Raw genomic sequence first — 12,420 nt, 5'->3', positions numbered from 1 at the left:
ATCCATTGTTGTATTTCTCGCTTACCTTTCTCACTATTCAATTTTCTCACTATTCTATTTTGCTCTCCCAAAGCGTAAAGTGAGTGTTTTTCAAATGTAAACATTTCTTAAAGCTGACAATTTAAGGAATTATGGGGTTAATCGAAAGTCGTCCTGCTCCTAAACAACTTTCGGGACCCCCGTTTTTATTTCAAAATTTCAATTCTCGTGATAAAAGCAGCAAACAGTAGAGTTTGAAAGAAAACCGATTGTGGGTTCTATTTCGATCGAACTAGTACCTTAATTTATATTTTTGGGTGAAAATGTCTCTGAACGTTAAATTAAAAAAAAACAAAACAAAAAAAAAACAAAAAAAACCATCAAGTCCTTAGTCACTATCTTTGACACCAGATACCGCGGTTGCCATAAACAGAACACAGGCATGGTATTGCTTTCAAAGCACTCAAATGTGAAATCCCTTAGCAGAGTACAATATGTTACTACAAGTAAGTTATTTCTACTTCGCAAAGTAGATTGCGTCGGTTTCTCTACTGCGTTATGTCGTGTAAGTCTTGCATGACCGTTATCTTTGTCCACAAACATAGACCTTCGAAATATTAATGACATTTTGGATATATTTTTTTCCACGGCTCACTCTTCTATGTTAGGCACGTTATAGGTAAAGTCACGCTCTCATTTTTGTATGGTATATTCAAGTGATGATTTATTTATCACACAGCGTCCATAATACTTCCCAGTTCCCCAACTTGGAAATAGAGCCTTATTTTCTCTTTAATACAGAGATTGGAGGGTGTGAAAGAAATCAATTAAATGAAGACGATCCTGACTAACTTAAATTGTTATTTAATAGTGCGCTGCCCCAGAGATGCTCCAATCTTATTGATTAATTATTCACTCCAGTTACACCTGTGGCATCATATCAAAGAGACTTCTGGGCAACATACACAGATAACAGGACTCTGTATCTGATCAACTTCTTCTTTAACTTCTTTGTTAAGCAAAAGGAAAAAGTCATCAAGTTGTTCTCAGCCTAGGACAATCCCACTTGAGGGACCGAACTATCACGTTATTGGACAAAAGGACAAGGCTGGGGATAAAGTTTAAACGGATTACCATTTATAATACTTTACATCCAGCCTGCCCTCAAACGTGCACAACAAAAGAAAACATCATGTCGCCATAACAACTAGCTCCTATCAGCACATTACAGAAACCAGGTTAGAAATGATAACATTTTTTCAACAGCTTTAAAAAAAAATCAGCTTATCATCATAAGGATTGCTGTATATTTTGGGTGTGAATGTTTGAAAGGAGAAAAAAACTGAGATGCCGGCTGCGAGGTTTAATATTGTTTGTTTTTTTCAACCACATTGCAAGACCCTAGTGTTTCTAAAATTAAACGAAGGGTTTTGCTTGATAAAATCAAAGCTTCCGGAGCAACTGTTCTTAAAACTCTTGAATTGCCTTGCTAAGTTATAAACCGATATCAATAACTACAAACAATATCAGTCTGCGCATGCTTCCATTATCTTCAAAATTCCTCACTATTGCAAAATTTATGTTATCTTTATTTTGGGGTAGAACGGAACATTTTCCAAATAGCGTCGCAAGGGAGTTGTCGAGCTGCAAAAGATGTTTTCGAAAACGTTGGTTTTTCTTTGCCTTGTGGGTCTCTTGACACCTCTCTTGGCCTTCCCTTTGCCTGTTCCAGATGGTAAGATAACACGGTGTTTATTTATTTAATGTTACTCTTACTTCACTTTCAGTTTTATGATAACGGAGGTACTGTTAGTTGTTTAACATGAGACAATTGGCCGCGAAATGCTTCGAGTGCGAAAAAACTCTCGCTTTAGTTATGTTACATTGGCTGGGACACTATTAAACTCAGCCCTGATGGCTTCATTGAAAACAGATATATCTGAAAACATCAGTTTTTGTAAACTGCCCCTGTTAGTGCATGAGTAGACTGGTCTACTGATTCTTTCTTACTTTTAAGTTAAACGAGTTTTGTGTTTCTAAGTACTGTAAAACATAATCATTCTTGAAAATTATCCGGTTATAAATGATTCTCTGAAAACATATATCATCAATATCTGTTTTCAGTGCCAGATGAGGCTTTGGTTTACGTTTGTTGGTCTCGCTCACTGTATCGAATAAATTTTAAACAAGACACCGCTAAGAATTTAAAATCTCTTAGTAGATTTCAATCCGTTTTCATTTAAGAGCATCCGTTGTGCTGCATTTTAGACTCTCTCCGTGATGTTATATTTTACGTAAGTAGTAGAACACTCTTTCGATGGGTTTATCATCTCAGTAAACCCACACGGGATGTTGGGAGAACACGAGAAAAGCTTGTAGATCACGAGCCGCTAGGCGAGTGATCAACAAGCTTTTCTCGTGTTCTCCCGAGATCCTAAGTGGTTTATTGCGCCGGTAAACTCATAGAAAGAGTGGACTATTGCTTTTATTTGTCAGAGAGAGAGGAAGAGGAGAGGACAATGCAGTGAACTTTCGTAATCAAGTTGTTTCATCAGCAAAATCTTGATCATGAAATGACGGCATACCAATCGCAATGGCTGAAAGAATGAAAGGACAGACTCATTTTAATAGTTTAAGAAAGGAAAGGGCTATCAGCGAAAGACAGAGGGTGTATTTAAGTATTCAAAAATTCTTTGACGCTGAAATGCAGGGATTCGTAGCCGGAATCAATGTAAAATCAGTGTACAATGTAAAAGACTGATACGAAGAGTTTGAAAGTGGTACAAAGTTCACGCGCTTGGCGAAGTAATTCAACGATATAGACTTTCAAACTGAGTTTCGTAAATGGCACAAACGTGAGTTTCAGACAGTTCAGAAATAATGCCTTTGAAATTTTTCAGAATTTATTTACTTATGTTGAATGCTATGAAGTACGCGTTTCTCTACATTTTTGCTCAATGAAAACTAATCCTTGATACAGGCTTAATGGGGACCAAATTCATTTATTGTGTAATGCATACACTCATTAATTAAATTAAAGTTTAATTAAATTTGAGACAACTGATAAGTTTCAATTGGTCAACTCGTAAGAAATCTTTATCCTGCTTTTTGGAAAGTACCGAAATCCATCTAATAAAATCAAGCGTAACCGGAGTCGGCCTAAAGTTTTTGCGGTGGAAAAAAAGGTCAAGCATATATGTATCGCGACCAACTTCTAGTTCTGTTCCTCCATGCAAATTTTTCATATTTATGTTAAAAGAAAAGATATTCGTGATATTGAGTGAAAGCCGAAACTGTTTATCACATTTGTTGTCGCCAGTGTTTTGAGTTCTCTAGTTCTTCCGTAGATTTTCTATATCGAAAACCATGACAACCATGTGCTTAGCGGCACAACAGAACACAACTGTAAGCTTGTGTTGTGGGTATACTTGCGCTTGAGTTAATTTCTCATTGAAAACCAGGGTTAAATATCAATGCAACACACCTTTTGATTTTTTTTTTGTTTGTTATTTATTTATTTTGTTACCTTCTGTGAAAATTCATGACCACTGTGCGCCCTTAGGGATATTACAATATATTTGCTGTAGTAACAAAATTCAGAGAAGACGAGCGTATATAAAAAGGTCAAGCTATAAAGTAAGGGATCTTAAACCCTCCTCCATTATTTGATTTCAGGATCTCTCCTGCCAGAAAAAGGTGCTTTATGTTTTATATTCAGACGCTTTACTAAAATATCAGATTTAAATACAAATTTATATATTTTTTTTCTCTCTCTCTCTCTCTCTAAGCTAGCGCATAATCGTGGCTCTTTGTAAACGATATTTGCTTTCCTAAGTTGATTTTGGGTGAATAAGTTAAGCCTCCGCATTCGAGATAAAAAAATTAGAACCGGCCCTTTATTTTGTTTGCTGGGCGGGCCAAATTTTAGCATTACGGTTTTCAAGGTGCTGAAATTGTTGCGAAACGGTGAGAAGAACAAACAAACACAAATGCTTTACTATTTCATGTTCCTTAGCATATTGCCTATACTGGAAAAAAATGTTTTACACCAGAAATTGAACAGGGAGGTCGAAGATGATTAACATTGCTAAATGGCTGGCATGGTTTCAACAAGCAATTTTAATCATAAGTTTACGCCGCTAAGACACTTACTTACAATATATTTCTGAAAGATGGCTTTCTTGGTCATGTATATCAAGGATATTCTATCTGATGGTGTGGTTTTGCTATCTAAAGGAATCATTTATCAGGCCAAGGTGACGTCTGAAGGCAAAACCATAAATTATGTAGGGCTTACATGTACAGCCACTGAACTTAAAGCAAAGTTTAGAAACCACGCGGTGGTTTCATGGTCAGTGCGCTCTTCTCCGGATCAAGCTGTCCCAGTTCGAGCCCTGGCTGGGGACATTGCGTTTTGTTCTTGGGAAAGACACTTTACTCTCGCAATGCCTCAGTCCACCAATGTGTATAAATGAGTACCGGTGACCTTAACGGGAGTCATGCGATGGACTAGAATCCCAGAGTAGAGTAGTAATACTCCTAATCGCTTCATGCTACGAAAACTGGGATAAGCTCCGGCCTGTTGGACCACTTGGCTCGTATGTAGACCTTACCTTGCCTTAACCTACATTACCTTGGAAACCACCAGGTGTCGTTCCATAACGAAATGCGCAAGAACAACACATCTGCCTGCTAAAAGCAAACAGCAAACCAACACCATCAAATGGAAGATCCTTCACAGGGCGAAACCCTACTGAAACTTGACTAAGCGATGAAATCTATGCACGACTGAGAAGTGTTTTATCATCACCAAACCGGAACTGGCAACCGAATGAAAGTTCATTCCATTAGTTCATTTGCACATGCAACGATTGATTGTAATGTGAAGTTTATATGAAATAATTCATATATGAACTGCGGTTGTATTTGGAAAGAAGAAGCCTGAAAAAATCAGGGCTTCAACGGGATTCGAACCCGTGACCTCCGCGATACCGGTGCGATGCTCTACCAACTGAGCTATGAAGCCACACATTGGGAGCGAGGTCAATTTATCGAGTTCATATCTTCCCGTGAGTAGTGAAATGATGTGAAGTTTATATGAAATAATTCATATATGAATATATATATTCATATAAGCCCTGATTTTTTCAGGCTTCTTCTTTCCAATTGCTTAAATTGGAAAATTTACTGCGATGATCATTATTCACTTTCATCTACAACAGCAGTTCATATATGAATTATTTCATATAAACTTCACATCATTTCACTACTCACGGGAAGATATGAACTCAATAAATTGACCTCGCTCCCAATGTGTGGCTTCATAGCTCAGTTGGTAGAGCATCGCACCGGTATCGCGGAGGTCACGGGTTCGAATCCCGTTGAAGCCCTGATTTTTTCAGGCTTCTTCTTTCCAATTGCTTAAATTGGAAAATTTACTGCGATGATCATTATTCACTTTCATCTACAACCGCAGTTCATATATGAATTATTTCATATAAACTTCACATCATTTCACTACTCACGGGAAGATATGAACTCGATAAATTGACCTCGCTCCCAATGTGTGACTTCATAGCTCAGTTGGTAGAGCATCGCACCGGTATCGCGGAGGTCACGGGTTCGAATCCCGTTGAAGCCCTGATTTTTTCAGGCCTCTTCTTTCCAATTGCTTAAATTGGAAAATTTACTGCGATGATCATTCTTCACTTTCATTGATTGTAATGTAACGGATTTTTACGATGTTTTGCAACGGTCCGTTGTTACGGTCTATGGCATCTTGCGCGATCCTATTGACGATGTGTATTTTAGTAGGCTTGCAGCGAGACGGAGTCCCTTGTACGGAATTGCTCACGTGACAATAGCCCACTTGATCGCGAAATCAGTGTTATTATCTTGTTGTTGTCGTCATGCTGCAATTTGTGCCTGACAGAAAAACTTTGTATTCTATCCACGGACAAATCTACGCTTCTAAACGAAAGATCTGAACTTATAACAGAATGTAGGCGCGAGAATAAGTTTTATGGAGCCAATCAGAAACAGGATCGCTCCACATGCCCTCCATAAATCAGTTTAATTTTGTTTTCAACCGCCGCTAAGGGTAAAGTGTGATGATCGCTTTGAAGGTAAAACTCCAGTGACTGTAGTCTCTAACTTAATATGTATTTCACTCTGCATGTATTTGTCTCGAGCACTCCTACGATAGTGTGAAACCACTTCTATTTTTCTAAATTTATATATATATTTTTAAATTTCTTAAAACAGGTGAATATTCATGAGTTGCTTGTGTTTCCTCTTTGTCATCAACTATGCGTCGCTTACCCTTTCATCATTTTTCATCGATCAATTTGCTTTATTTTTTAATAACAATATTATCACACATTTTCTTCTAAGACCTTCGTGACTCTGAAAGCGATAGTGAAAATGATGACGATGAAAGCAAAGCCGATGATGATGATAACGACAGCGACGATAGCAAAGACGAGGATGACAGTGTAGATGATGACAGAATTGCCGCTCTGAGTGTCGCTGACGGTGATGATGACAGAAGCGAGGGCGATGACGATGACAATGACGATGACAGTGGCGAGGACGATGATGATGGCAATGACGATGAAACCGGCAAGGACGATGGAGATGGCGATGATGAAGACAGCGGCGATGACGCTGAAGATGACGATGGTGATGACAGTGGAGATGAGGATGAGGATGATGATGATGATGATGACAGTGGCGATGACGATGACGATAACAACGATGATGCAGATGACGATGATGAAGACAGTGGAGATGACGATGACGATGAAGATGACGATGACGATGACAGTGGAGATGACGATGATAATGACAGTGGCGAAGACGATGATGACGATGGAGATGACACTGAAGTAGACGACGATGATGAGAGCGACGAAGACGATGAAGATGGTGATGATGATGACAGCGGCGATGACGATGACGATGACCGTAGAGATGACGATGATGATGACGATGATGATGACAGTGGAGATGACGATGAAGAGGCCGATGACGATGATGACAGCGATGATGAAGATGGAGATGATGAAGATGACGATGATGATGACGATGACAGTGGAGATGACGATGACGATGAAGAGGACGATGGCGATGATGACAGCGGTGATGAAGATGGAGATGGAGATGACGATGAAGATGACGATGATGATGACAGTGGCGATGACGATGAAGATGACGATGATGATGACAGTGGCGATGACGATGAAGATGACGATGAAGATAACGATGATGATGACAATGGCGATGACGATGATGATGACAATGATGATGACAGTGGAAATGACGATGTTGATGAAGAGGACGATGACGATGATGACAGGAATGATGACAGTGAAGATGACGATGAAGATGACGATGATGATGACAGTGGCGATGATGATGAAGATCACGATGATGATGACAGTGGCGATGATGATGAAGATCACGATGATGATGACAGTGGAGATGACGATGAAGAGGACGATGACGATGATGACAGCGGTGATGGAGATGGATTTGACGACGAAGATGACGACGATGATGACAGTGGCGATGACGATGACAGTGGCGATGATGATGATGACAGTGGCGATGACGATGAAGATGAAGAGGGCGATGACGATGGTGACAGGGATGATGAAAATGGAGATGACGATGAAGATGACGATGATGATGACAGTGGCGATGACGATGATGATGACGATGATGATGACAGTGGAGATAACGATGAAGATGACGATGATGATGATAGTGGAGATGACGATGATGATGACGATGATGATGACAGTGGCGATGATGATGACAGTGGAGATGACGATGAAGAGGACGATGACGATGATGACAGCGATGATGACGATGGAGATGATGATGAAGATGACGATGATGATGACAGTGGAGATGACGATGAAGATGACGATGATGATGACAGTGGCGATGATGATGAAGATGACGATGATGATGACAGTGGAGATGACGATGAAGATGACGATGATGATGACAGTGGCGATGACGATGATGATGACGATGATGATGACAGTGGAAATGACGGTGTTAATGAAGAGGACGATGACGATGAAGATGACAATGATGATGACAGTGGAGATGACGATGAAGATGACGATGATGATGACAGTGGAGATGGCGATGAAGAGGACGATGACGATGATGACAGCGGTGATGGAGATGGAGTTGACGACGAAGATGACGATGATGATGACAGTGGCGATGAAGATGACAGTGGCGATGACGATGATGATGACGATGATGATGACAGTGGCGATGACGATGAAGATGACGATGATGATGACAGTGGCGATGACGATGATGATGACGATGATGATGACAGTGGAAATGACGGTGTTAATGAAGAGGACGATGACGATGAAGATGACAATGATGATGACAGTGGAGATGACGATGAAGATGACGATGATGATGACAGTGGAGATGGCGATGAAGAGGACGATGACGATGATGACAGCGGTGATGGAGATGGAGTTGACGACGAAGATGACGATGATGATGACAGTGGCGATGAAGATGACAGTGGCGATGACGATGATGATGACGATGATGATGACAGTGGCGATGACGATGAAGATGACGATGATGATGACAGTGGCGATGACGATGATGATGACGATGATGATGACAGTGGAAATGACGGTGTTAATGAAGAGGACGATGACGATGAAGATGACAATGATGATGACAGTGGAGATGACGATGAAGATGACGATGATGATGACAGTGGAGATGGCGATGAAGAGGACGATGACGATGATGACAGCGGTGATGGAGATGGAGTTGACGACGAAGATGACGATGATGATGACAGTGGCGATGATGATGACAGTGGAGATGACGATGAAGAGGACGATGACGATGATGACAGCGATGATGAAGATGGAGATGATGATGAAGATGACGATGATGATGACAGTGGAGATGACGATGAAGATGACGATGATGATGACAGTGGCGATGATGATGAAGATGACGATGATGATGACAGTGGAGATGACGATGAAGCGGAGGATGACGATGATGACAGCGGTAATGGAGATGGAGTTGACGAGGAAGATGACGATGATGATGACAGTGGCGATGACGATGATGATGACGATGATGATGACAGTGGAAATGACGGTGTTAATGAAGAGGACGATGACGATGAAGATGACAATGATGATGACAGTGGAGATGACGATGAAGATGACGATGATGATGACAGTGGAGATGGCGATGAAGAGGACGATGACGATGATGACAGCGGTGATGGAGATGGAGTTGACGACGAAGATGACGATGATGATGACAGTGGCGATGAAGATGACAGTGGCGATGACGATGATGATGACGATGATGATGACAGTGGCGATGACGATGAAGATGACGATGATGATGACAGTAAAGATGACGATGACGATGATGACAGCGATGATGAAGATGGAGATGATGATGAAGATGACGATGATGATGACAGTGGAGATGACGATGAAGATGACGATGATGATGAAAGTGGCGATGGTGATGAAGATGACGATGATGCTGACAGTGGAGATGGCGATGAAGAGGACGATGACGATGATGACAGCGGTGATGGAGATGGAGTTGACTACGAAGATGACGATGATCATGACAGTGGCGATGACGATGATGATGACGATGATGATGACAGTGGAGATGACGATGAAGATGACGATGATGATGATAGTGGAGATGACGATGAAGAGGACGATGACGAAGATGACAGCGATGATGAAGATGGAGATGATGATGAAGATGACGATGATGATGACAGTGGAGATGACGATGAAGATGACGATGATGATGACAGTGGAGATGATGATGAAGATGACGATGATGATGATAGTGGATATGACGATGATGATGACGATGATGATGACAGTGGCGATGATGATGAAGATGACGATGATGATGACAGTGGCGATGATGATGACAGTGGAGATAACAATGAAGTGGACGATGACGATGATGACAGCGGTGATGGAGAAGGAGTTGATGACGATGATGATGACAGTGGCGATGACTATGATGATGACGATGATGATGACAGTGGAAATGACGATGTTGATGAAGAGGACGATGACGATGAAGATGACGATGATGATGACAGTGGAGATGACGATGAAGATGACGATGATGATGACAGTGGCGATGATGATGAAGATGACGATGATGATGACAGTGGAGATGACGATGAAGAGGACGATGACGATGAAAATGACGATGATGATGACAGTGGCGATGACGATGATGATGACGATGATGATGACAGAGGAGATGATGATGAAGATGACGATGATGATGACAGTGGCGATGATGATGAAGATGACGATGATGATGACAGTGGAGATGACGATGAAGAGGGCGATGACGATGATGACAGCGGTGATGGAGATGGAGTTGACGACGAAGATGACGATGATGATGACAGTGGCGATGACGATGATGATGACAGTGGCGATGATGATGAAGATGACGATGATGATGACAGTGGAGATGACGATGATGACAGCGATGATGAAGATGGAGATGATGATGAAGATGACGATGATGATGATGATGATGACAGCGGAGATGACGATGCCGATGAAGAGGACGATGACGATGATGACAGCGGTGATGAAGATGGAGATGACGATGAAGAAGACGATGATGATAATGATGGTGACGACGATGATGTTGACGATGTTGATGATGGTGATGATGATGATGATGATGACAACGACAAAGACGATAAAGATGACGAGGACGACGATAATGACGATGACGACAATGAGGATGACGATAATGACGATGATGACGATGACGATGATGACGATGATGACGATGACGATAATGACGATGACGATAATGACGATGACGATAATGACGATGACGATAATGACGATGACGATGATGATGTCAATGATGATGAGGATGATGACGATGATGATGACGATGATGATGTCGATGATGATGATGGTGATGATGAGGATGATGATGATGAGGAAGATGATGATAATGATGATGATGATGATGAAGATGATGATGATGAAGATGATGATGATGATGACGAGGACGAGGACGAGGAAGATGACGACTGACATAAAGACCAATTGTATTTCCACGTCTTGCAGCACTTCCCAGAGCAAAGTAAGGCAATGCATTGACAAAAGACTAAACAATTTAATTAAAAATGTTTAAGCAAGCAACCGGAACGATGATCCTGCTGGCATACGTTGGATCAATAGTGATCTAATCGGCTTTACATATAAAATGAATACAAAAGCAAAAATCGACACAACATAGAATGATTTTTTGAAGGTGTACTATATTTCGGCTAACAAAACCAGCCTTCTTCAAGTACAATGGAAGATTTTACATTGGTGCGTGTTTTTATGTAGCCGATATTTACGTAATACCGGAAATACGCAAAAGTAATTGATAATGTAAATTGAAGATAAGCATACGGTAAAATAAAATAACATGATAAAAGAACATGATAAAAGAAAACAAATGGAAACAATTAATATATTTCTTCGCGGATGTTCAGACCATTAGGATCAATTGTTCTGCCTTTTTGAATTAAAAAAGCTCCCCTGGCCTTACGGATAGAGTCCGGTTAGAAACGATTTTTTCGATAGGGATTAATTGCATGTCGTCAGCAGTGTGGCTAGGAGAGGACAGGAAATGTTCGGCGGCTGTAGTAGGTTTAGATTTGTTGTTACAGCCGCCGAACATTTCCTGGGCCAGGGCCAGGGAAGAGTCCATAAAAGATATTTTAAAGACGAGGCATCGACACTAAATGATAGATATCTTATTAGATGTTTTGGTTTGCAGTATCGCTGTATCTTTTTACGAGTTTTGCCAAGCAACGAGTAAAAATATATAGTAATATTACGTATCAAAACATCTAATAAGAGATTTGTTATCCAACTGCTGTAGTCAATAAATATATCAGTGTAAAAGGGAGAGTGTGACAGCTTTGCATGCGCGCGCCAACCTGTCAAAGAGGTTTTCCACTGTAGAAATAGCTAACTATACAATATCGCTGTTAATCATAACAGTTACAATTTTCTCAAATGTGATTGTAGCATAAGCTTTAGTATTTTCTACTAGTTAATCTGCAAAGTTGTAATCGGACAGTATATTCGGACAGTTCGCTGCAATTGGACATCAGTAATCGGACAGTTACATGAGCCAATCATTTTAAATCCCCTCAACTAAATCCATCAATCCCATCGCTGATTACAATCATTATTACAATCACTATAGTAACCGATCTAAGCAAGCAACTTAATAAAATCGAGGAGGTTTATCTCTGGTGATTGTTTTCAAAGAAATTTATCAGCTATTTTTCAAGCTGTTCTCCCTATTTTTAATTTTCATATTTAAAAATGACTATTGTTATGGAAA

At 40.5% G+C, this 12,420-nt stretch overlaps 1 protein-coding gene across 1 annotated transcript; it reads left to right on the top strand.

The window, feature by feature from the left end:
- The first annotated feature begins 1,321 nt into the window (after nucleotides 1-1,321).
- Nucleotides 1,322-11,161, top strand: LOC145482440 (uncharacterized). Its single transcript, XM_081461059.1, has 6 exons — nucleotides 1,322-1,714; nucleotides 6,373-7,620; nucleotides 8,992-9,096; nucleotides 9,412-9,834; nucleotides 10,522-10,722; nucleotides 11,142-11,161. Exons 1-6 carry the CDS (start codon nucleotides 1,633-1,635, stop codon nucleotides 11,159-11,161), a joined length of 2,079 nt encoding a protein of 692 aa, XP_081317185.1. The 5' UTR covers nucleotides 1,322-1,632.
- The last annotated feature ends 1,259 nt before the right edge of the window (nucleotides 11,162-12,420 follow it).

This window comes from Orbicella franksi, chromosome 3 (assembly GCF_964199315.1).
Source record: "Orbicella franksi chromosome 3, jaOrbFran1.1, whole genome shotgun sequence".
In the NCBI taxonomy this organism is placed as follows: domain Eukaryota; kingdom Metazoa; phylum Cnidaria; class Anthozoa; order Scleractinia; family Merulinidae; genus Orbicella; species Orbicella franksi.
The sequence above is the reverse complement of the archived record's forward strand: the minus strand, read 5'-3'. Positions and strand labels throughout refer to the sequence as shown.